This window comes from Hippocampus bargibanti, linkage group LG12 (assembly GCF_051943395.1).
Source record: "Hippocampus bargibanti isolate YZ-2025 linkage group LG12, ASM5194339v1, whole genome shotgun sequence".
In the NCBI taxonomy this organism is placed as follows: Eukaryota; Metazoa; Chordata; class Actinopteri; order Syngnathiformes; family Syngnathidae; genus Hippocampus; species Hippocampus bargibanti.
Window position 1 is genome coordinate 11,151,198 of NC_142745.1, and position 25,178 is coordinate 11,176,375.

At 39.3% G+C, this 25,178-nt stretch overlaps 1 protein-coding gene across 1 annotated transcript; it reads left to right on the forward strand.

The window, feature by feature from the left end:
• The first annotated feature begins 1,440 nt into the window (after window positions 1-1,440).
• On the forward strand, window positions 1,441-24,667 carry nckap1l (NCK associated protein 1 like). The gene is made up of 31 exons (XM_089011281.1): window positions 1,441-1,623; window positions 3,393-3,503; window positions 3,588-3,680; window positions 4,088-4,144; window positions 5,234-5,376; window positions 5,463-5,553; window positions 5,761-5,898; window positions 6,464-6,512; window positions 6,630-6,786; window positions 7,018-7,074; window positions 7,137-7,233; window positions 7,302-7,411; window positions 7,580-7,712; window positions 7,791-7,872; window positions 8,392-8,450; window positions 8,997-9,142; window positions 9,214-9,346; window positions 9,488-9,607; window positions 9,694-9,833; window positions 10,493-10,624; window positions 12,266-12,484; window positions 14,370-14,500; window positions 15,642-15,739; window positions 15,884-15,977; window positions 16,235-16,317; window positions 17,269-17,349; window positions 18,693-18,786; window positions 18,855-18,971; window positions 20,406-20,515; window positions 22,084-22,164; window positions 24,329-24,667. Exons 1-31 carry the CDS (start codon window positions 1,534-1,536, stop codon window positions 24,443-24,445), a joined length of 3,363 nt encoding a protein of 1,120 aa, XP_088867407.1. The 5' UTR covers window positions 1,441-1,533; the 3' UTR covers window positions 24,446-24,667.
• The last annotated feature ends 511 nt before the right edge of the window (window positions 24,668-25,178 follow it).

Genomic DNA, 25,178 nt, shown 5'->3' on the forward strand with positions numbered 1-25,178 from the left:
AGATTATTAGGGTTTATTTTTCCTATTCTGTGGTTGATTCGAGTGAAGTCACAGAACGCCTGTGAGACGTTTTCCTTTTTTTCCATTTGCACTTCTCTCAATCTGTTACAAAGCTCACAAGGTTGCTGGTGAGAAAAGCGGAAAGTGACACTTGGATGTCAAGGTAGCTGGATTTTTTCTTGTTTATGTGACAAAGAGACTGAAGTCACAGTGATTAACCCAATGTGGTAAAAATAGCCAGCAATGGATCACGGCTCCACTCACAGGAAATTCGCGCCAGATGGCGTTATATACCTGCCAGTAGTGCAACAAACCGCTATGCATTTGATTGAGCTCTGACATCATGTAGCTGACACATATTCCATTTTTTTAACATCTCTATGACACAATGGGAAAAAAAATGCGTGCAGTGTACTCGGTATGCTCAAAACAGCACATAGTGTATTAACAATATCCCCATCAACAATCACGAGTAACTTTCTCTCTCCTTTCCCCCTCTCTCATAATACAATGTTATTTTAAGTTGTCAAATTACCCCACCTTGTGGTAGAACAAAGATGGAGCCATTGGAAAAAACGTACAAATAATAATAATAATAATAATAATAATAATAATAATAATAATAATAATAATAATAATAATACATTTCATTTATAAGCACCTTTCAAAACTACAGATATTTATCATAATAATGAGAATAATAATTTATATGATTCGTTTTATTTGATAGAAATTTTACATTGCTGTATTTTATCATATTTTGTCATTGTATTTTCAACGTTAATTTTATACAGGATTCTGTTACTTCAGGGTTTTGGAAAAACTTTGGAATACTGTAAATATGATGTTCAAGAATAAAAATACAAGAGTTGTGTCATATAGTAAAGTACAACTAAATGAAAGTAACTTTGCGTAGTTTTGACTTTGCTGTCTTACTTCAGACGCAAAGAAAATTATTGGAAAGAAAGAAAAAAAGTAGACATTTATAAAGGTGAAAAATGATGCTTTATAAGCAGTATAATATCATCCTGTTAAGAGACATCCATCAATCCATCCATCCATTTTCACATGACCTTAATCTTACGATATTGTCCCCTCCTTGCTGGAGTCTATCCCAGCTGTCTTTGGGCAGCAGGTAGGGGACACCCTGAACCAGCTGCTAGCCAATCTCAGGGCACACATATTTACATCTCCATTTAAAGACATTAAAATAAAATGGATTACATTCTCATTATTATTCAAATTTCAACCATACGACCTTACAGATGACTAAAGCTAGAATTTATGACAAGGTATATTAATATATTTCCTCTATTCGTTTTTCTACTAATATCTGCTAGTCGAGACATCCTGTCATCATACGGATGATTGCAACAAACTCACCCCTAACGAGTCCAAGCTCCACCCACAACCACAAGTCCCATGTGACCCATCGTCAGGGGTGACGCCTCATGTGCTCTCGTCTGTTTTCGAGGGCCTGTGGACCGGAGGCTGTCGCTTCAGCGGATTTAAGGGTCAAAACTGGGAAAGACAATGGAGAACCATCAGAAACTGGCAGAAAAGATCAGCATCCTTAATGGGAGGGGTAATGGGGTGCTGATACGCATGAATTACATCAAGAAGGTGAGCGTGGAACTAAGAGTTTGAACTAAAGACAAGAAATACGAAACTTGAGTCACATTCACAATCTATTCAGACACGCACGCTAAATCAATTTATGATCTAATTTCATGATACACAATATCTACAGTATTGTGATTTTGCACAACAGATTACACAGGAGGAAACAATATTCAGTACATATATGACCTCAAAAATAAATAATTGAGTGTGTTGAACTCTCAAGAGGATAATCCCCAAAACATTTTGTGATTTTAGAAGCTTCAGAAATCACTATTGAGGTAAACAAAAGTATCTGCCGTTTGTTGCCTTTAGCGTACTTGCTGTCTTCTCCAACTGCGCCCAACCAAAGAGGAAGTGCAACCAGGAAGTGGGCCTAAGCTGTCAGTCATCACCATATTCAGTTAGTCTGAAACGGTCGAACAAGAATAGCCAATCAATGAGCATTGGCATTTTATAGAGGAATCACCCTGATTAATATCACGGGTGGGCTCGAGTCTGACCCAGCTGACTTTCAGCAACAAATGTGGGGAAACAACCCTGGACTGGTCACCAGTTAATTGCATTGTGCAACCAATCACAATTCACATTCGCTTCCTGAATATGGACTTCATGGCATGCATACAAATTTGACATGTATTTTCAGCACTGGCGAACCGTCAAGGCCTGCAAAGCGTTCCCTGCTGGCCTAAAAATATCAGAATCATGGACTGATGTTAATTATATTTTGTCCATGAATTATTATTAAATAATTTCAAATTGTCTTTCATTACTTTTCCCCTGTTGCACTGCTTCCTGACGTGTTTTCTTATTTAAGCATTTAGCAAATGACATTTCAGACATAATTTGTTACCAGGGTCTGAAATCTACGCAAAATATGATTGGCTCGTCACTAGCTAATCATAGTTTGCGAAAACTGCTCTGATCACTAGCCGCGAGTGACAAAAGCATACTGGCCAGAGCCAGCATCCTGTGTCGGTAGCGAGCTGCATAAGCGAATACATTGTGTTGATTTAATCGTGGTTTTGTGAACCCACAATTGCTGAAGGAGGAGAAGAAATTGATTTGGGACACATTTACTGTTAAAGCCATTTTCAAAACAGACTTCTCAAGAAAAAATGGACATCATCGAGAAAGGTTGGTCAGTTATTTCCTGGCTAATGGTACCCTTTAGTGGATTTGTGGTAAATCACACCATACGTTTTTCAGTCTGGATTGATTCAGACATAGCACTACTGAAGGCCTAGCGATGAACTCCACGGCCGGCCACTGCTTTTAAGGATATTAGTCATATTTGTCGTAGTTTTAACTTGTATATTTTTTAGAAATATTTATTTTTACATGTCATTTCTCATCTTTCTCAATGCCGCCACTTCATTTTTAGCCATTTTGTCAAAGCAAGAAAACATTTTGGGGCAAAAAATTGCCATTTGGCTTTCTTTTATATTTGAAGCTTCAAATAAGACAAAGTCGAACAAAACAAATAATAATAATAATAATAATAATAATAATAATAATAATAATAATAATAATAATAATAATAATGGGGCGGCCCGGTAGTTGAGTGGTTAGCACACCGGCTTCACAGTGCAGAGGTCTGCAGAGGCTCCAGCATCCCCCGCGACCCTAATGAGGAATAAGCGGTACGGAAAATGAGATGAGATGAGATAATAATAATAATATTAATAATAATAATAATAATAATAATAATAATAATAATAATAATAATAATAATAATAAAGAAACATGTATTTTTTCCATTTGTGGTGCAGATCTGTGCGGATGTCAAGCTGCGACCACCCATCCTGACAGACAAGATAATGGAGCCTGCCATTAAATATATCACCAAGAAATTCCCCAACATTGACTTTCGCGGAAACGTTGTAAGTATTCTGCAGGGCGGTTGTTTTTTTTTTTATATGACAAAAAAATTCGGCTCTTAAATCATGACAATTGTCTCATCATAGCAAAGTCTAACCAGCATCCAGCGACAAAAATCCGAAGTGATGGAAGCCACGACAAGCTACTATGATTCTTTTCTGGATGTCATAGAGTTCAGGGTAATTACAAATTAAATTCACACAATTACACGAATATATTGAATATATATTTTTTGCACCTTTACTTGGTTAACTGTCAAGTCGTCTTTATGAGAGATCACATTTGCATATAGAGTGGTTTAGATGACATAGAAAAATAGTTGATTTTCAAATTGGGGTTTAGTTAGGTGCAGTTTGTCACTCATTTTGCAAGCATTTGCATGATGGAGGTCGAGGTATCGTTTGCATTTATGATGACAACTCAATCCTGGTGATGAATTCATGCAATTTCATTTTGGGTGATGAAATCATCTGGGTGGCTGGTGTTGTGCGTGGGATGCTGGTGACAACGGATGTGTGTGTTATTGCTTGGCTGACATCCGTGCTTGCTTTTAATGAGATTCTTCTCCAATATTTATCTGATTCAGGACCACGTCTATGAGTTACTCAACACCATCGATGCCAGCCAGTGCTTCTTCCATATTGTAAGTACAACTGTTTTCTGAGCAGGTAAGGGTAGAACATTCCTTCTTATAATTTCCCACAGTAACACAGTGACAAATATTGAAATGTAAATTTTAATAACGTCATTAACAATGTCATAAAAACATCGTTTTGACTCATTATTACATTGACTGTTGAATTGTGAAAGGCATATATAAGAAATATTATTTTGGTTATATTTCAGGCTGCTTGACTATAGGCAGTGTTTTAAATAACGTCTGCCCGGAGTCCCGGGGCGTACAACTTTTACATCGGGCGAATAACTTTCAAAACGTCTCGGCCCGGGTGGCTGACAACTTCAAGAAAAAAAAAAAGGATTATTTTGAAATCAAACGTTTGTTTCATTCAATAAAGCAAAAGCTATGAGCAAACCACTACAAGCCACGTGGACTCCTCTTTCTAAGCGCCTTTCAAGTACACTTTACAGTCACGGTATAGTACGAAGCACGAAACAGGCTTCTGATTGGCTGCCGTGCAACGAACGTTCGTTTGCCAATTTGCATATTCTGCATGGCAGCCAATCAGAAGCCTGTTTCATACTTTGGACTATACCATGACTGTAAAGTGTACTTGGGAGTTTTGAAAGGCGCTTAGAAAGAGCAGTCCACGTAGCTTTTAGCAGACAACGCAACGCAAACATTGCATTGTGCACCATGACGACAAACGACAACTGGAGCAAAATCTTCAGCAAGGGATATTTACCACAAATTAAGCAAGGGAACATTTGTGGTAGGGACTTCCTTAATTAAAAAAAATCCTTTATACTAGGCAACAATTTTGCGATTAGTCGTCTTATTGTGTTTCAAGTTGTGAAAAATGGGGGCGGCAACTTTATGGCCGGGCAGGCAACTTTTCAGAGTTGTCTGCCCTGGTGTCCGCTAATTTTTTGTCATGAGTTTCAGACACTGCGAAAGGGCAAATTATCCTCTGAATATTTGCAGCCATCAGGCAATCTACACTCAGGATTTTGATTGGCAGAAAGAGAAAACACTTGAATTTGTCCCAATTTTCAGTGTGTGTGTCTGCCGTGTACTTTGGATTGACATATGTGTTGAAATTTCGGATTTTAGGCCATAAACTTTGACTTCACCAAGAGCTACTTGGACCTGATCATTACATACACCTCGGTTATCATCACACTTGCGCGCATTGACGAGAAAAAAGCTCTTGTGGGGATGTTCAACTGCGCGCATGAGATGACCAAAGGAAGCAGGTGAGACAATCACATTTACAATGACATATTATCAAAAGGCATCTCCCACTTTGTCATCTTTCCATACTCCTCATTGAATCTCGCAGCGACCCCTCATACCCGCGGCTAGGCCAAATGTTTGTGGAATACGAGCATCCCTGGAAGAAGCTCACAGAGGAGTTTGGCCCTCACACTAAGGTTTTTGCTTCCTCAATGCTCACATCTAACACATAAATCATGTTCAATATACAGTATTTTAGCCTTCAATATGTTGTGTGTGGAAATAGACATTTTCTTAAAACCTATAACAGGTGCGTCTGGAATTTAATTCCCATGATGTAGGCTGGGTAACAGTGTATCTTTTCTTTTTTGCTAGTGTCATAATTATCTTGTCTGTGACTCCAGTCGGTGACGGCTGCTCTACTGTCTCTGAGGATGATCTACCCGCGGAGAAATCTGCCAGTAGGGCAGTGGCGGAGTGCCCAACTGCTCAGTCTGCTCAATGCTTCGGCCATCATGTTGGACCCGGCCTGCTGTGACACTGTAAGATTGTCACCTATCGATTTTTATATAATTGCTTGCCAAAGAATGGTTGTTTGGGCAGGTTGGTTGGAAGGTAGACACGATGAATATTGTAGGTAGCTGAGTAAGTACAGCAAATCGGTGGATAGGCAGGTACCGGTAATTAGTTTAGTGACGTTACTAGGCGAGTACTGCAATAAGGGAAAAAAGAACTGTCGGTAGAAACTGTAGGCAGGGAGATACCAGTGGCGAGCCATGAATTTCATCACGAGGCCTTCAGTAGTGCTACGTCTGAATCAATCCAGACTGAAAAAAGTCTCGTGATTTACTACAAGTCCACGACAGGGCACCATTAGCCAAATCTCAAACCAAATCCATTTCTTCTTCTCCTTCAGCCATTGTGGGTTGACAAAACTGCTATCAAATCAACAATAGATTTGCTTATGCCGCTCGCTACCGATACAGTGTGCTAGATTTGACCAGTATGCTCTTGTCACGAGCGGGTTGGGATCAGAACAGTTTTTGAAAACGATGAACGATTAGCTAGTCACTAGCCAATAAGCCTGATACTCTCCCAATCCGACAGATGGCATGTGAATATCTATCTTTGGAGATCATGGAGCGCTGGATCGTCAGTAAGTTCTCATCCCACTGAAGACTAACTGCAATTATTATCATTTTCTTGGTCAATAAAAAAAATATGTCATTTGGGGGGAAATCATTTTGAACATGCCATTTTTGTGTCCCTCCAGTCGGATTCCTTTTGTGCCACAGCAGCCTGAATAGCAATCCATCCTCCCAGGAGCTGTGGAAAATGGCGCTGCGAAGCGGCCTATTCGTCACCATCATCAGAGATGAGCTTCTCAGCATACATAAAGTCTCGGAGGACCTTTTTGACAGCATCAAAGGGTACGGGAGATCGAGACTAAAATGCTTTGTTCTTTCCCTACACTCGCTTGGCGCCCCAAGGCCTGTGCACCAGAAGGAGCAGAACAGTATTCATTGAATTCAAGCAAAAAAGGAGGCGAAAAGTGTTTCATTGTCAAAATGCTATTTATAGCGGTCTCCGAGAGGAAACCGTAACTACAATGTGTTTGACTTGAATTATATGATTGTTTCAAGTAATTACGTCTTGATCAGATATGGCAAGCGAGTAGCAGACATTAAGGAGTGCCGTGATCACGCCATAGCCAACAGGTAGGAAACATTTTGTGGTAGTCTTGTGCAACAATATTGCTCAAAATTTGTGATTTTAACAGCGGGGCTCTCCATCGTGAGAGGAGACACTTTCTCCGAGGAGCCTTGAAGGAGTTGGTAACAGTTCTGGAAGATGAACCAGGACTGCTGGGGCCAAAGGTAAGCTCAAGTTTCTCTTTAGTCTTTTTGAACGCATAACATTTTAATGAATAATAAATTTCCCCAAGGCTCTCTTTGTCTTCATGGCCCTCTCCTTCTCCCGTGACGAGGTCCATTGGCTCGTCCGACACTCTGAGAACATGCCCAAAATAAAAACACCCGAGGACTACACTGATAAGTAAGTAGTTCCAAACCTCAACCACTATTTCAATTTAAAACAGATTCTTATTTTACAGACAGTGTATTGTCGGTGTTCAAATACCTGACGTGACAATACACTAATTGTTTTCAGCGGACTGGATTTGAAGCAATGTTTAAAATAAAAGGCCATGTGGTGTGTTTTAAGTCAGATAGCAGAGCTGCTCTTCCACATGGAGAAACTGAAAGGACTTATAAGAAAGTACCAGTACGTCATACAGTGTTACCACATCCAGTACCTGCCTCAATTTGATGCCTTGGTTCTCAATGACACAATACAGGTACTTGAACGTACACAGCGCAGCATTTCTACTCAGTGCTTCGTCTGTAACCGTCCTCATTGTCACTGTTGTCCACAGAACCTGCACGTGTGTCCAGAAGAGGAATCGGTTCTGCTGAGCTCTTTTGTTTCGACCCTTTCTGTGCTCTCTGTGAAGCAAGGTCATTACAGTTGGTTCTCGCTTGAATGGCAACCGGTGTGAGACTCCCCGCCCCATTTCAAAATAATTGCCTTCTGCCCTTCCTTGATGTTATATTGTCTGTATAAAACTGTCCAATTGTTCCCCTAACTTTGTGATTGATGCTAATAATGGTAAGGTCAGTCAAATGTGACTGGTGGGATCCACAAGGGGGTCGTCATACAAATACCAACGGATCAATGACATAATAGAATAGAATTTTGCTTTGCATTTTTTATGATTAATATTATTTTGGGTTGGGCATTTCAGTCATTCGTGACCACTGTTGCTCATCAATCCATCTTTCGGACTGCTTTATCCTCACGAGGGTCGCGGGATGGATGGATGGATGGATGGATGGATGGATGGATGGATGGATGGATGGATGGATGGATGGATGGATGGATGGATGGATGGATGGATGGATGGATAGATGGATGGATGGATGGATGGTCGACTGCACGTTGGATTCCTCTAATGCTCTTCATTTGTATGTTTGCAGTGGAGAACAAAGAAGAGTTTGATTTCAGGGCTGTGAGATTGGACTGGCTGAGATTGCAGGTATGCACAGACATTGTGTACCGTACACTACCTATACTCACATAGAGTTTGAGGTATTCTGCTCTTGGTTGAAAGTTTATGACAAAAACCTAAATGCACTTTAACCTGAAGGTGAACTCAGTGGCAGGCCGTGGATTTCATCGTTAGGCCTTCAGTAGTGCTACATCTGAATCAATCCAGACTGAAAAAAGTGGGGTAGCCACTGTCCCTGAATGGGTTAATATCATTTTATCTTGAGTCCTTAATGTTGACATTTCATTCTCAGGCTCAGATTAACTCAAACTAAACAAAAGAATAAATATGATATTGCCTTAAAAATAGATGTGTTCCACAAATACAAAACCAGTTGAGAAACACTGCAAAATTGACAGCTGGGCGAATCTAATTCCTGTTTTAGTTTGAATAGATAACTTGTATAGATAGAGCATCCGACTTGTTGTTAGACAACAGCAGTTTATGGTCAACCAAAGTCAAAATATCCTCAACTTTTTGAGTAGTCTGATGGCATCACAGAAGCATGAACAGACGTCTTTTTTCATGTCATAGGCTTACACCAGCGTGAACAAGGCCCCTCTACCGATCAAGGACTACCCGGACTTGGCCAAGGTGATGAATATGATCCAGTTTCACACCAAGATGGTAGACGCTACAGAAGAACTTTTGCAGGAAACGTCGGACGTTTCAATTCTCTGGTCAGTTTTCAAGTTTATGAATCACTTGTTTGTATTTTGACGCTAACTGTGAGCATTAATCCATTGAATAGTTTCTCCCCGCGACTGTTTGAGAAGATGTTTTACCAGAGCCTCGATGAGATGACTATGAAGAGATACCTCATGGCCTTCCCTTCTGTCTGCTCCAGTTTTCACTGGTGTGGACACCCTCTGTGCCCTGAAGAGGTCAGTGTTCACTTCATCGTCACCAGTTAAGAGACAGGTGAACTTGACTTGCTGAAATTTGTCAAAGTGATACTTGGCGTTAAAACTAATCAATTCACCAATATTTGCACGATACCATGTTTTGTTTTGTTTTTGGTCCAGGAGGAGGCCATAGAGAAAAGAAGTCTACACTTGTGTGTGAACTTCCTGGAGCAGATAGCCAAGCAAACCAGCACAATCATGTTGGAGATTTGTGCTGAGCAATGCAACCTCAATGACCAGGTCGAAATTCCATACACATAGAGTATATCGTGTTTTATATACTATGGATAATAAATGCGACCTTCCCCACCCCCTCCACCCTCTAGTTGCTTCCCAAACAGTTTTCTGAAGCTATCAGCGCCGCTCGCCACAGGAAGTTCAAGAAAGCCGTGCCCAAGAAAGGAGAAGTCCAGAAGGAAAAACCGGGAGCGGAAAGTCTGCGAAAGGACCGAACCATAACAACCAAGTCAGATTTCCTTTTAACTCTTCTATGTGCCAGATGATGTGCAAAAAGTGTGTCCACTCCAGTGCCGTGATTTTTGTCATTTTTGTCACAGAATATTGAGTTTTAGGACTACATAAACAGCGTAAGCAACCTTGGACTCTCTTCTTTCATCAGAAAAAGCAAGTTCATTTATAAATTATGCGTCTGGAGTAATCTAAGCTTGAAATGGGGGCAGCTGCACAAAGTAGAATACAATACATATTGATTTATGCAGCAATTTAACAACAGCTGAAGCTGTAACAAAGCGCTAACATGTACAAAAGGCAAATGCTGTCTCCTCATGGAAGGGAAAAAACATGGCCAAAGGTCTGACCAGCGCTTTATCGGCACCCCCGCAAGAAAAAACAAAACCCGAACAAATTCGGGAAGGGCGTTCCACGTCACACTTTGCAATTCCCAAAAATTCGGGAATGGCAGCGAATGAGTTAACCAGCTCCATTTGACCACACAAATGTCTTTAAATGTTAACCTATTATGATGTTTTCTTCCCAAACAACTTCTATCTTTCTTGACCGTGACTAGGGCACGACCCAAACGTTGCGACGAACAGAGCGGATACTGATTGACACGCGAGTATTTGTATTAAACATTTGCATCTTTTTGTTGCGTCTCCCCCCCAGCATGGATAAGATGCACCTGATGCTGACCGAGATCTGCTCCTCCTACAGCCTGTGCAACAACATCCTTGTTTACGAGCACATCATCGTTCCCACTGAGTTCCTCTCATCTCATCTGGAGGCACGCCTCTCCGAGTAGGGCGAATGGGAAATGGGGGTGGGGGGTAAGCGAGCCCGGAAGGCTTGCTGGAGTGCCCCTTATTGAATTCAAATGGGATTTCATGTCTCCTGCATTTTTTTTAAACTATCTCCATGCAGCCACTTGGAGACAATCAGTCAAGTCACTGCTTTTTGTTTTGCGTCATTGCAGTGCTAAATGTTATTTAGATTAGGGTCTGGTATCGGGGCAACCTGATGTTTTTCACGTGTGCACGCTCTGCTTAATCTCCCTCCTTCGAGCTGATGAATAGCTTCCTCGTCACCCTAAAATTAGCACCCTTGAGTAACGCTCACAGTGATAGGCACCTCGTGCTGAATAAAAAAAAAATAAAAAATAAAGTAGGCCAGTGAAGAAGAGTAGATGGCAGCCGCTGCTCACCCACAGAAAAAAAATATTTATCCCGTGACTGTAAAGTGTCTTTGAGAGTTTTGAAAGGCGCTTAGAAATAAAATGTATTATTAAAATCATGATAGAATGAAGGGATGTACGGGATTGTATTGTATCAATAAAACTGTAATTCTCCCAAAAATATTTTTGAGAAACTACCGCATTTTCCGGTGTATAAGGCGCACCCAAAAGTCTTGATTTTCTTCAAAAGACGAACCTGCGCCTATCCTGTGACTGTAAAGTGACATTGAGATTTTTGAAAGGCGCTTATAAATGAAATGGATTATGATTATTATAATACGCAGGTATGCCTTATATATGAATATTAAGCTATAACAGGTCTCACAGCCACCGACTCCATTTCCCCCTGTAGAATAATAATAATAATAATAATACATTTCATTTATAAGCGCCTTTCAAAACTCTCAAGGTCACTTCACAGTCGCAGGATAAGTTTTTTCTGTGGGTGAGCAGCAGCAGCCACACGCACCAGCGTTCACTCAACCCAGAATAACTCAAATAGATGGAAAGCTAATGGGTAGCCAATAGGTAGCAAGCCAAATAGATAGCTAGCTACATAGCTAGCTAGATAGCCAGCTAGCGAGTGAAATATCTAATAGACAGCAAATAGATAGCTAGCTAGGTAGCCAGTTAGATAGCCAGCTAGATATCCAGCTAGATAGCTAGCTAGATAGCCTGATAAATAAAAACAAGTGAAGAGAGGAAACTTTTACCCCAGCCTCTACTGTAGCGCCTTATAATATGGTGTGCCTTATACTTGGAAAACTTTTTTAATTCATTGATAGTGCACCTTATATATGGAAAAAGTTGGATAATACACAATTTATTGGGGGTGCGCCTTATCCTCCAGTGCATCTTATGCACTAGAAAATATGGTACTTTGTAGTTTTAGATTGATTTCACCTGAAAATATGCCAATATTTGTCAAAATAAATGTGTTAAAAATATTACAGAAGAATCTGTTTTTCGAAAAATTATACACGGAGTCATGTTATTCAGTAAGATGAAACATATTTTCATAAAAAAATGCGGAAAAATAAACTGAATCGTCACAATCTGATCATTTCCTTTGATATCTTTTTTTTCTTCGTAGGTCAGAGTCAAACACAGCATGCAAATGCTTTTGAGACCCATTTGAAGCATGTTACGCTCCAATGCGGGCATCCTCGCCGGTTACTAAATGACATGGGTTGTACGCGTTTCCCTAGGATCATCGTGAGAATGTCCAATTACAACCAGAGCACCCATGAGATCGCTCGGCCCTCTGAACTTGTGGCTGGTGTGAGGGCATACGCAGCCAGCCTGCAGACCCTCCCCAACTATGTCAACGTGGATGTGACGCGACTGTTGAAGAGCGTCCTGCTCCAGCAGATGCAGCCTCTCGACTCCCGAGGGGCGCCAACGCTCACCAATCTCTACACCAACTGGTACGTCCAAATGTAACGATGAAATCGAATCCGCTCAATCACACACATCAACTGAAAAGCGTCACCTATTGAAATTATCACTTTTAATTTAGGCAACCGCAACGTAATAACTTTTTAAAAATGTAATAATCTTGTCATGCTTTGGATGTATTCTAATATAAATGACTTTAATCTCAGCTGCTTTTTGCACAGTATAACGACTTTGTTGTAGTGTACATTTCACTGTCCTTAAGTTTCTTAAAGGACAACCAACGTCACTTTTTTGTTTCCTAACTGACATCAGAAAAACGTTTTACAGCATCTAAAATACCCAAAACACGGAGTATGATATTTTTATTCAAATGCAAAACACCAATAAAAATGACTTAAAGTGTCCAAAATCTGCAAAAAATTGAGCTGCGAATTGGGCATTTTCAGAAAGTCCCGCCCCCAGTTCGTGACGTCACGCCAAGACGTCTTGCATTGCTGGAGAATCAAAACAATGGCTTCAGATTCGGAGAAGATGCTTTCTTGTTACACAACCAGTTATGAATATGATTCAAATAGTTCTGAAGAGGAAAGCATACATATTTGCAATCGATTAAAGAATTTATTCCGTGCCATTTGTAGGCAACATTGGGGGGAAATGTATCACCCAAAAAAGGCAGAAAATGGCATTTAAGCTCCTGTGATGAATTAATCAGCCCGTTTTCACAGGCTGATAAATTCCTTCCATGGAGCTTGGTCGCCCTCTTCTGGCGGCTTTTTGGTGCAACGCGAGGTTTTCAGACCAAACAAGTACAGCAAAATACATTGACGTGATGGAAGGACTGCTACAATGTGTCTTTTTTCGGTCAGGGGGCGGTCCTTTCGTGACGTCACGTACGGACTCGTCACCAACTCAAAAACAAGACTTCCTGAATATTCAGAGCGAGTCTTAAAATGTAAAATATAAATATATGCGATGGAATCTTTGTAAAATACGCGCAGTAGAAATCATTTCAAGCCATTTTACAAATTATTGACACAACTTGTCCGGAGACGTTGGTTGTCCTTTAAAATTCTGACTTTATTAGGCTACAATTTTATTGTTGGGACAGTTTCAAATATAATATACATGATATTGTTAGAATTGTCATTTAGTTTATTTTCAAGTTTCTATATTGTAATTGGAATATTCTTTCTCCATGTTGAGCCTCATAAAATGATGTGTAACAAAACTCATATTTTGACCGTTCTCAATGAAAAGATCACCTTAATTTTTGTAAAATTCAGACTTGTTGTTTGGGGTAATATTGGAATATTGTATTAATTTGACTTAAGTGTTGAAATTATGACTTGTCTCACCATGTTTCAACTGTATTCTAAAATATACCTTAGACTTATGTAATATTTGGAGAACCATCTTCTCATAATATTTCAACCTTTACTCTTGTCTCTACCTTATTCACTGAAAATGAAGACATTCGGTTACTTTTTTTCCCATTATATATTAATTACCGGTATATTTGACTATTTATTCTGTTATTTTCAAGGAAATTTTGGGGGGAGTAAAGTACCAATTTTACACTTGTAATCCTCAAACTTTTTCTCTGACAGGTTATTATATTTTGAAATACTGAGGTAAATTTCTCAAATAGAACATGTAAATGTTCTATGTAAATGGCCTAATCCGTTCTAACCCTCCACTAAAATTCAGACAAAAATGTTTTCTGAAGCATAAAAATGCATCCGAATATTTAACAAATACATGTTACAATTACATGATTACACAACACTGCATGTGGAGTTTTGTTTGCCTGTAGGTCATGTACCTCTGAATTTGGTTCCCTCCTAAAAGACTCCATAATGCAAGTTGTTTAATTGTTATAATTAATTGTTCCTCACGTTGGCTCGCATATTACAGGTACTTGGAGAGTCTCCTCCGCCCGGCCAGCAACTCGCTGGTTGTTCACTGTCCTGCCAAGCAGTGCTTTGTCAATCAAATATCCAACAATGATCCCCCTTTCCAAGCAGAACAGTTCTCGGATATATCAGGTAAGCCTCGCAATTTAACCACAATGTGCCACTGTGTTTTTTTTTTGTTGTTTTTTTGCATAGTCTTGTTTCACAATTTACAGTATTTTCCAGTGTATAATGCACACTCAAAAGCCTTGATTTTCTTCAAAAGATTACCCTACATCTTATACGCGCCTTATGTGTAAAGTCATTTTGAGCCACAACAGGTCTCGCAACTACTGTCAGCAGCCCCCTGTAGAAGAAGTTATGCATAAACACAGCCTCTACCGTAGTGCCTTATAATGTGATGTGCCTTATCTTTGGAAAACCTTTATGTATTTATATATTATATTTGGAAACCCTTTTTAATTGATTGGGCACACGCCTTATAGGTCGGTGCGCCTTATATATGGAAAAAGTTAGAAAATACACCATTCATTGGGGTTGCGCCTTGTACTCCAGTGCGCCTTATACACCGGAAAATACAATTGTATTGACAAGTAAATTAAGCTCAGCATAATGTTATGTTTTATATCCTGCTTGTATATTTTAGTGTCTTAGGTACGTTTCTGGACATGTGTGTATTTTTACATTCCGTAAAACCGTAACTGCGGATGGTATTAATAAACCATGACTCAGTTGTAAAAGGGGTCACGAGCATGAGGAAGTACACATACTTATGGCCACCGCTCAATAAGAGGTTTTGTAACAGAGTAAATATAGAAATAAAACAACCCACCATGGACTATAACCCCATCAAAACACATTGAAGACGTTCAATGCACACATAAAGATACTAAAAACAATTAATGAGGTGAATAGCGATATATTGCGGATGATGATTGCGTTTTGAAGGCTTTGAGCTGCTCACCCACAAAGTCACCACCTCCTAGTTTGTAAATGATCCACACTAGCATCCACTCAACCAATGCAGAACCCCTCCAAGCTGCTTTACATGAGTGGATGACCTCTCTATTAACCACCATTTCACACGCACACACCCACACACACACAGAATCCTCCTCATGACATGTATATTTCAGTGCTTACAGTACTGTACAAGCCTACCTCAAGTGGCACTCAGTCCACGAACCAGTACCCCCAATTTTAAATGCACATAAGTTCTTTTGTCAAATATAGAGATTGGTGAGTCGTGATGTGAATGTGATTGTGCAAACAGAGCTGCGAGCACTGGCCGAGCTGCTGGGCGCCTACGGGTTTAAGTTCCTGAGCGAGAACCTCATGTGGCACATCACCTCGCAAGTCAGTGAGCTCAAGGTAGTGAAATGATATCATTGTAGCACTTATATGCCTTGTCCCTCCAAAATCATCACTTTTCAGGAAACTCCAAAGACAATACACACTCGGCCAATAAAGATACTTCTTATTTTTATTAATGACATCGATGTTACTGACATTTAGAAACTGGTGGTGGAAAACATGGATATCCTGGTGCAGATGAGGAACAATTTTGAAGAGGTGGAGGAGATGGCCAATCTCAAGAGGAAGCTGACAGGTAAGCGATTTGATGCGACAAAGGTATTGGGACACAATGCTCGATTGTGTCCCCTTAATTTGGGTTTTCATTGCTGAATTGGGAACAAGGTCAACATTGAAGAGGCCAAAATGCATTTTTAGCAAATGAGGAGCTGCCTCGTGGTCACAAACATCAAAGTGTTTCCAGGGAAATGAGCAGATGGCGAGAATCCTGGGAAATTAATCACATGCTGCTTCCAAAAGCAAGTTTGCCAAGTTGTCTTCCATTTCCACCAGGAGGAGACAGCCTGCTGAAGAGGATGACCATCATCGGAGTCATCTTGTCCTTCAGATCCATGGCGCAGGACTGCCTCAAAGAGGTGACTTTTCAAATACCTTTTGTGATCAATCATGCCTATTCAGCAACTAAATTAATGTCAATTATATTATTTGTGAAATCAACTAAATTACTTATTATAAAATATTGTGATGTTGTATTTTACATTACATTTTATATTTTATTCATTTTATTTTACATTAGTGGAAGTACTTGGGGAAGACCCCACGTTTGTTCCTGTTGTTTTAAAAAATATATATTTTTATTAATTTCAAATACTACTTTTTTTGTATTTTTAATAAAAGAATAGTCATGTATATTTTTCATAATATAATATATATATATATATATATATATATATATATATATATATATATATATATATATATATATATATATATATATATGTGTCAATATCAAAAATAATTGTGTGAAATAAACCAATTACATTGAAATAAATAGTATAAATTACAGCCAAATAATGTACTTATTTTTGAAAAATATACATGACTATTCTTTTATTAAAAATACTAAGTAGTATTTGAAATTAATAAAAAAATATATTTTTTAAAACAACAGGAACTGGCCATAGCAGAGTATGTGTGTGTGTGTGTATATATATATATATATATATATATATATATATATATATATATATATATATATATATATATATATATATATATAAACAACATACGCTGCTATGGCCGGTTCCTGTTGTATATATATCTATATATATACACACACATACGTTGCTATGGCCGGTTCCTGTTGTATGTGTATATATATATATATATATATATATATATATATATATATATATATACACACACACACACACACACTTTGGCAACTTAACAAAACTGAAAACAGTTTTTTTTTCTTGTTTATAGATGATCCATGTATTTGTTCATGTCAACCCCAAAAACAAATGAATGACAAATGATATTTGACTAACTATGGCCTCTGAATGCGTCACCCACAAACAACGCAGGTGTTGGAGAGGCATTGCCCTTTCCTGATGGGGCCCATCGAATGTTTGAAGGACTGCGTCTCTCCCGACACAGACATCAAGGTACCAGTACGACTACGATTTGCCACATGATGTTATCTCATGGAAACGGTCCCAAGTGGATACATGCATGGCATGTAGTGACATTTAGTGTTGTGTAGTTACATGACAGCCTACGGGGAATTTAATCAAAAGGTTAAACATGTAGCTGAAAGCATGTGGTGTGTTTGTTGAAATGAGAGGAGAGAGTGTGTAGACGTTGCCAAGGGGAAGGGGGTGAGGTGAGGACAACAACAAATGTGTGCCCACCATTACCCCACCAAATTAAATTCTTTATCTCCCGGCGGAGCACTCTGATGTGAACATGCCACACCAAGGCTCCAGGCCCCCCGTTTTGCTTACGTCTGGCCCCTGAGTGAGGTCTGACAGCCGTGCCACATCTCAGACCAGGATAACCCCAAAGACGTCAGCAAACCCGCCACATCCCACCACCCTCCTCCCACTGTGAGAGAGACCACTTTCACAATACTAACATTCACCCTTCAGTTCGCTTTTATCAACCATTTGGTTCTCCTTGTTTAAAAGTTTGAAAGGGGAGTAAAAGAAGCCAGTTTTATAAAACAGCAAAATCCTTCACTAAACCGCCACGGTGGTGTGAGGTTCAATTTGGATCGTTCGTACAACAGACTGCTTAGGCAACATAGGCATAGTTATGATGATAAGGTGATACCAGAGCAAATGGGGCAATCAGGCCAGTCATAGACCTCATACTCAGGCAGGACAATAGAAGTAATCAGTGGAGCCGCAGGGAGTAGTCCTCTGCTCCCTCCACCCTGAGAGCAGGGACCAATCATAGCAGAGTCTGGCACAGCCACGTCAGGACAGTAGGTATATATATATATATATATATATATATATATATATATATATATATATATATATATATATATATATATATATATATATATATATATATATATATATCGGTAGTCGAGTGGTTAGCACACCGGCTTCACAGTGCAGAGGTCGCCGGTTCGCGTCCTGGTCCGGCCTCCCCGTGTGGAGTTTGCATGTTCTCCCCGGACCCGCGTGGGTTTTTTCCGGGTCCTCCGGTTTCCTCCCACACTCCAAAAACATGCATGGCAGGCAGATTGACCACTCCAAATTGTCACTAGGTGTGTGAGTGACTGTTGTACGTCTTTGTGTGCCCTGCGATTGGCTGGCAACCAATTCAGGGTGTCCCCCGCCTCGTGCCCGAAGACAGCTGAGATACCAGCAAGACAATTAAAAGATGAACAATTAGAAATGTGCGCATCGTCCTCTAATCTTGGAAAATTGCTATCTTTTGTAGTTACGTATGCTTTAATATTGTGACTTTACGAATCACTGGCTGAACATGTTGCCAGGTGACACTGAGCGTATTCGAAATGGCATCCGCTGCAGGAATGAACTGCGAAGTGGATCCTACGCTTGTCTTCGCTATCAGAAGCATGCAGACAGGTGACCGTAGAAATATGTCATAGAGTGTCATGAATGTTTTCTAAAATCAATATTACACACACGTGTAGATAACATGTCCATCGAGGAGGAGTACAAGCTGTCGTGCTTGCTGCTGGTCTTCATCGCAGTGTCCCTTCCGAGCTTGGCCCTGGACCCCAATTCTAGCTACAGCCGAGAACATGGAGGTGCGCTTTTGTCATACTGAATCGTGACTCCATGACAAGATCAAGTGTTCGCACAACCCTCAACCTGACATTCATTAGCCATCATGCATCAATATATTCCATGGAACCAGCTGTATCATCACACCTCAGCCAGGAATGAAATTCTTGATAGGATAGGATGTGAAAATAACGTACACGTAACCAACTGTTAAAATTTAACGCAGGGGTGTCAAAGTCTTTTTTTTTTTTTTTTGCCGTGGGCCACATTGTAGATATGGTTTCCTCTTGATGGCCGTTATGAATTTGGGGAAGCCATTAGAATGTTCAATCCCCTCCACATATATAGAGCGCACAACAAATGAATTAATAACTAGCTTTCAAATCTGAAGTCAAGAATAATGACTGATATTGTGGTATACATCCAAAAATATGAAATCTTAGTTAAGATTTTAGCAAGCATCATGGAATTTCCCAAATTGATTTGTTTTCGCGGGCCGAAAAAAAAAGGATGTGGCGGGCCGGTTTTGGTCCCGGGGCCTTGACTTTGACACCTATGATTTAACGTAACCATTTCATACAACCTGTAACCCGATAACATGGTAAGCTGCTCACTGTCGAAAATGCTGTCCCTAAAAGGGTAAAATGCGAAAATAAATAAATAAATAATTGAAATTAACTTTTTTTGCCTACATACAGCTCCCCTCTCCCGGCAAATTGGCGTTTTCATGTTTATGTTTGTTAAGTAATTATAAGTACCTTGCATGCTGGGTTCGAGAGGACAGTAATTTCATCTGTGCTGTATGTCATGCATATTAGCATATTTGACAATAAAGCTGACTTTGACTTTTGATACAGCATCACAATTTTGCCCGCTTAATAATAATAATAATAATAATAATAATATGATACATTTCATTTATAAGCGCCTTTCAAATAAGATTCAACTTTCCACTGGGTCATTGACTTACATGTATGAGTGCACCTAATATCGTGTCCTGGAATGCATGCATGAACAAACACCCTGAGAAAAGCAAGCCTGTCATGTTTTCCACTCTCAAGTATGTCTGGGACTAATGCGAAACACGTGTTTTGCGTTGAGACTTTTTGTTTATCGACATGTATTGACATCGTCGCTGCTGCTGCTAGCGTGCCTTGACCCCAAACGATTTGCCGCAGACTCTGCATTAATGGCGTTATCAAAGCCAGCCATGTTATCGACTTGGCAATAACTTTCCATAAACAATCTCGAAAAGCTATTGAAGAAACTGTTTCCTCTTCAACTTAACGGCTGGTTAAAAAAATGGTGCTAATTGACAGCTCACAAAAACATCCGCTGACTGTTCGTCACACACTCGCACGCTAATGCTACGCTCATGCTCTCACCCACAATCTAATCTAATCAACACTTTTTCTCTTTTATGTGTACTGTTCATTGCATTTTTTTGTTTCCCTCAGGTCACAACAACAACATCCACTGTTTGGCGCTGGCCATCAACCAGGTGGCTTCCGCCATGTTGACAGTACAGAACAAGAACATAGAGCAGCACCTCAAAGAGTTTCTCCTGGTCAGTTGTCCACAAAACATTTCCAAAGTTTTGTGGATTTTTTTTTGTGGAACCAATCAGAAATTACCCGGATGGAAAATCGATGAAGTCACAAATAATCCCATGGCACTTTTCAGGAGACTGCTTTGGACAAACCTGTTCTCTGTTTGACTTAAAGGACAACCGACGTCTCCGGACAAATTGTGTCCATAATTTGTAAAATGGCTTCAAATGACTTCTACTGAGCGTATTTTACAAAGATCCCACCGTATATAGCTGTATATTTTACGCTTTAAGACTTGTGCTGAATATTCCGGAAGTCTTGTTTTTGAGTTGGTGACGTCACTGAAGGAACGTCCCTGACCGAAAAAAGGACACATTGTAGCAGTCCTTCACGTCAATGCATTTGGCTGTACTTGGCTGGGCTGAAAACTTCGTGTACCACGAAAAAAGAGGCAGAAGAGGGCGACAAAGCCGTAAGGAATGTAAGGAATTAATCAGCCTGTGGAAACGGGCTGATTAATTCCTCACACGGACCTTGGTCGCCATTTTCTGCCTCCTTTTTGGTGATCCATTTCCCCCCAATGTTGCCTCAAAATGGCACGTAATACATATTATTTAATCGATTGCAAACATGTATGCTTTCCTCTTCAGAACTATTTGAATCATATTCATAACTGCATGTGTAACAAGAGAGCATATTCTCCAAATCTGAAGCCATTGTTTTGATTCTCGAGCAATGCAAGGTGTCTTGGCGTGACGTCACGAACTGGGGGCGGGACTTTCTGAAAATGCCCAATTCGCAGCTCAATTTTTTGCAGATTTTGGACACTTTAAGTCATTTTATTGGTGTTTTGCATTTGAATAAAAAAATCATACTGCGTGTTTTGGGTATTTTAGATGCGATAAAACGTTTTTCTGATGTCAGTTAGGAAACAAAAAAGTGATGTTGGTTGTCCTTTAAAATAAAGATTAATCTTGCTTTGGGAAGACCACAGATACATATTCTGATGGGGTCTGCTATTTTCTCTCATGTAAAATCAACTGCTCTCTTACTTTGATTCAAAATCATCTGGGATCATACTTAGAATTGGATTGGATGTACCTTTATTCATCTCTCTGTGGAGAAGTTTACATTGCACAGCAGCAAAGTTATGAAAGTTAGAGGAAAGAAAGAAGTAGAAAACAAAATACAGGAGCTGCTGGAAAGGCAGCCACCCTCGAATGAACAAACAATATTTAAGGTTCAACTACAGCCATTCTGTGATTCAATCAGAATCAGAAAGCCTCTAATCACAATAGGGAAATTTGTAATCTAAAGCATCAAAATTGAAAGTATTAATTTACAGCCTTGAATGTTCACATGTAAAGCATCACCTGGATTTAATTTTTCAGAAGATTGTTTTCAAAGTACGCTTGTTAGCAAGTTCAATAACATACTGTAGCTGCGTTTGGAATTAAACTGCAGCCATTTTATGGGAAAAAGTTGACCCTGAGCCATTTTGTGGATGCTCGTTCAAAATCAATCGGCAAATGAACACATTTTAGTGCCTTGAAAGTACATGTTTGTTTTCCCTCTGTGCGCACAGCTGGCATCCTCTTCCCTGCTTCAAATGGGACAAAACGTGGAGAGCAAAAACAGAGAGTCCATCTACCTGCTCCTGCACATGGTAAAGCCACACCATTTTCATTAAATGCTTTTGCGGTACAGTTTGGAATGCTAATTACGGGGATCAATCAAAGTTTGTCTAAATTTCCTGCACGGGCTTCAATTCTGATGATGAAACATTGACGGATTGGCAAAAAAAACAAAAACAAACAAACAAACTGAATTTGACTATTTACAATACTGCATTTAAAGTTCCATTTTCAATAAGTATGATTATGTACATTGTGTTATTAGTCATTTAATTTATTCACAATATTAAATTAATTCAGTGAAATTTTAAAGGAATTTGTACAGGCAAAAATGCAAAAATGTTCAGATTGTTTTATGTCAAATACATGTGATGTAAGCGCACTGAAATTGGGCAAAAATCAATATGATAACATATTCTAACAATTTTGCAGAAGGTGGCCGATTATGTTGTTTAAAAAAAGAAAACTGTTACATTTTAGTTTAATGTAATGGATTCCGTTGTGATTATATATTAGTATCATAGAGTACATAGGGAAAGTCGATTACTCAACTGTCCATGTTTTTATGTTCCTGTTGTGTTTATTATTTTGCTTTGTGTTGACTATCTGAAGTGTTGACTATTATGTGAAGCGCTTTGTTACAGTTGCAGCTGTTGTGAAAGCGCTATACAAATTAGGAAGTATTTTATTGTATTATGAATTATATAAATCTTTCTCCCTTCATTTTACCTTGTATACGTACTTACGATTTAACATTGTACAGCATTAGGAGATATATGTATATACAGTGATACCTCGGTTTACGAAACCCTCGGCTTACGAACTTTTCGGTTGACGAACGTTACATTTATGAAAAATTTACCTTGGATTACAAACTTTACCTTGGCATATGAACTTTTTCGTACACGGAGCAGCCTCAATGTGTGATGTGTCGTTTGCGAACAAACCCGTTCTTCTAACAACAAAATGACAGCCGACTGTTTTAGTCCTCTATTCCTCGCCCCCAGTCTTCGATTAAAGCCACGTGATTGGTCAAGAACGCAGCAGTGAGGGGGGGGGGGGGTGTGGTTTAAACATTAAAGAGACAGGCAGACGTCAGTGAGAGAGTTTAAACTTTGATAGTTCAAAGGCAGAGTGTAGACTGCAAGTTAAAATATCCCATCAATCAGGCTCCATGAACAATCCGGCCACTCCATTCCATCAAGCCATCAACGACCATCACAAAGCGTCTGTGTAAGCTCACAGTCGTACAGGAGTGATTCATCGATGAGAAGGTTTCTTCCATCACAAAGGTAAATAAAATGACTTTATTATATGGTACAGTTTATTTAATTCTAATACCCTAGCACATTTATTATACATAAAATAAGGTATATTTTGTGTAGTTTTAAGGCTTAGAAAATTAGAAAGTAGAAAATTATTTTTTATGGGGACCTGTGAACGGATTATTCTCATTTGAATGGTTTGGATTGGATTGGATTGGATATGCCTTTATAAATCTCACAGTGGAGAAATTTACATTTCACAGCAGCAAAGTGATGAAAGGAATGAAAGTAGAAAAACAAAATACATGAGCTGCTGGAAAGGCAGCCACTCTCGCGGCGCCGTCTTGAAGTCAAAAGAACAAAAAAAACTAAATAACAAATAATATGAGAGCATAGAGACAATATGACAAAACAAAGACACAGAGAGACATTCATTCTTCAGGACTTGCTGTACCCTCTTTGTGATGACATGAAGCAGTTCTAGATGAAAGAGGAGAGGATCAAAGCGTCTTTCCACCAGTGGATCAGGGACATCATGGTGGAATGTGCACGTCGACTACAAGCTAAATGTTGAAGGCAACCACGCACGTTTCCTATGGGAAATTCATTTTTGGGGTACACACTTTTCACCTTATACACTCTGTCTGGGACCAATTAAGTTCGTAAACCAAGGTATCAATGTATATATGTGTGTTTGTTTTGTTTTTTTTTTTTTTTCTACTACAGCCTTCCGAACATGGTGCTAAAAAGTTTGTAAAATTAAATTACATTTCCATCATTGAATTGTTTTACATCATTGATTTGATAAAGTGTTATAATGTCACAAAGTTCCTGTCATTCAAAACCTATTTTTGTTAAAGCAGCCTGAACAGGAAATTAGGCTAATCCTTGCTCACGTACTACCTTGTGATCCATCATCTACATTATTTAGATTGTGGAGGAGTCTGCGTTCCTGAGCCAAGACATGATGGAAAGATGCTTCCCGTACGTCCTACTCCGGAATGCCTACAGAGAAGTCTACAAGTCCATTATCATCACCCTCGGGTGAAAACACACAGACGTTCCCTTGCACTTATCCGAAATCCATTTAAAATGATTGATGATTTTGTTCACCTTCTTGCGAAATGTCCAAACCTAAATCGTGTGGTTGTTCAGGTGGAAGTCTGTAACAAGCTCTCAGTGCAAACGCTGCACTTTTCAGACTGGAAAGTCACTGATGCCTGTGTGTATTATTCTTTCAAACTTTCCGTGAATAAAGGTCTTAATTATATTTAGTTTGTTTTTCTTTTCTTGGGGGCCCAAGTCAACATGTGTTCCGCATCTGTTTCCAGCCGTCCTACCGCCTACGGCCTACGCCCTTCGTCCAATTTCACCCAATGCAAATGACTTGAGGTTTATTACCAACGTTGTAAATAGTAAACATTAACATCAAATCATGTTCGTATCATCACAAAAATTAATTTCGTTTAGATACATTTTTTTTTTAAATACATGCTCGGATGTGGTAATTAGTTTCTTTAGTTAGTATTGGTGAATTGTCGGTGAGTGTTGCTCCACAGTGTGTGGCCAAATCCGTTATTATGCCGCGACACCAATTCTATCCATTCAACATCTATGGGGGATTTCAGTATCTGCTCAAATTAAGCCAAATACTTCATGAAGGCAAAGCAATTTGCTTCTTTTAATTGCATGTGTACCGTAATTTCCGATATATAAGGCGCACCGGAGTAAGATTCTTATTGCTATATTATTTAGGTCAATAAAAATGGAAAAAAATTAAA

Excerpts from the sequence above, each read along its gene's own strand:
- nckap1l (XM_089011281.1), top strand. The coding sequence starts at position 1,534 with ATGGAGAACCATCAGAAACTGGCAGAAAAGATCAGCATCCTTAATGGG. Across the intron at positions 8,451-8,996 it reads TGGACTGGCTGAGATTGCAG|GCTTACACCAGCGTGAACAA; the intron begins GTATGCACAGAC and ends TTCATGTCATAG. Across the intron at positions 14,501-15,641 it reads ACAGTTCTCGGATATATCAG|AGCTGCGAGCACTGGCCGAG; the intron begins GTAAGCCTCGCA and ends TTGTGCAAACAG.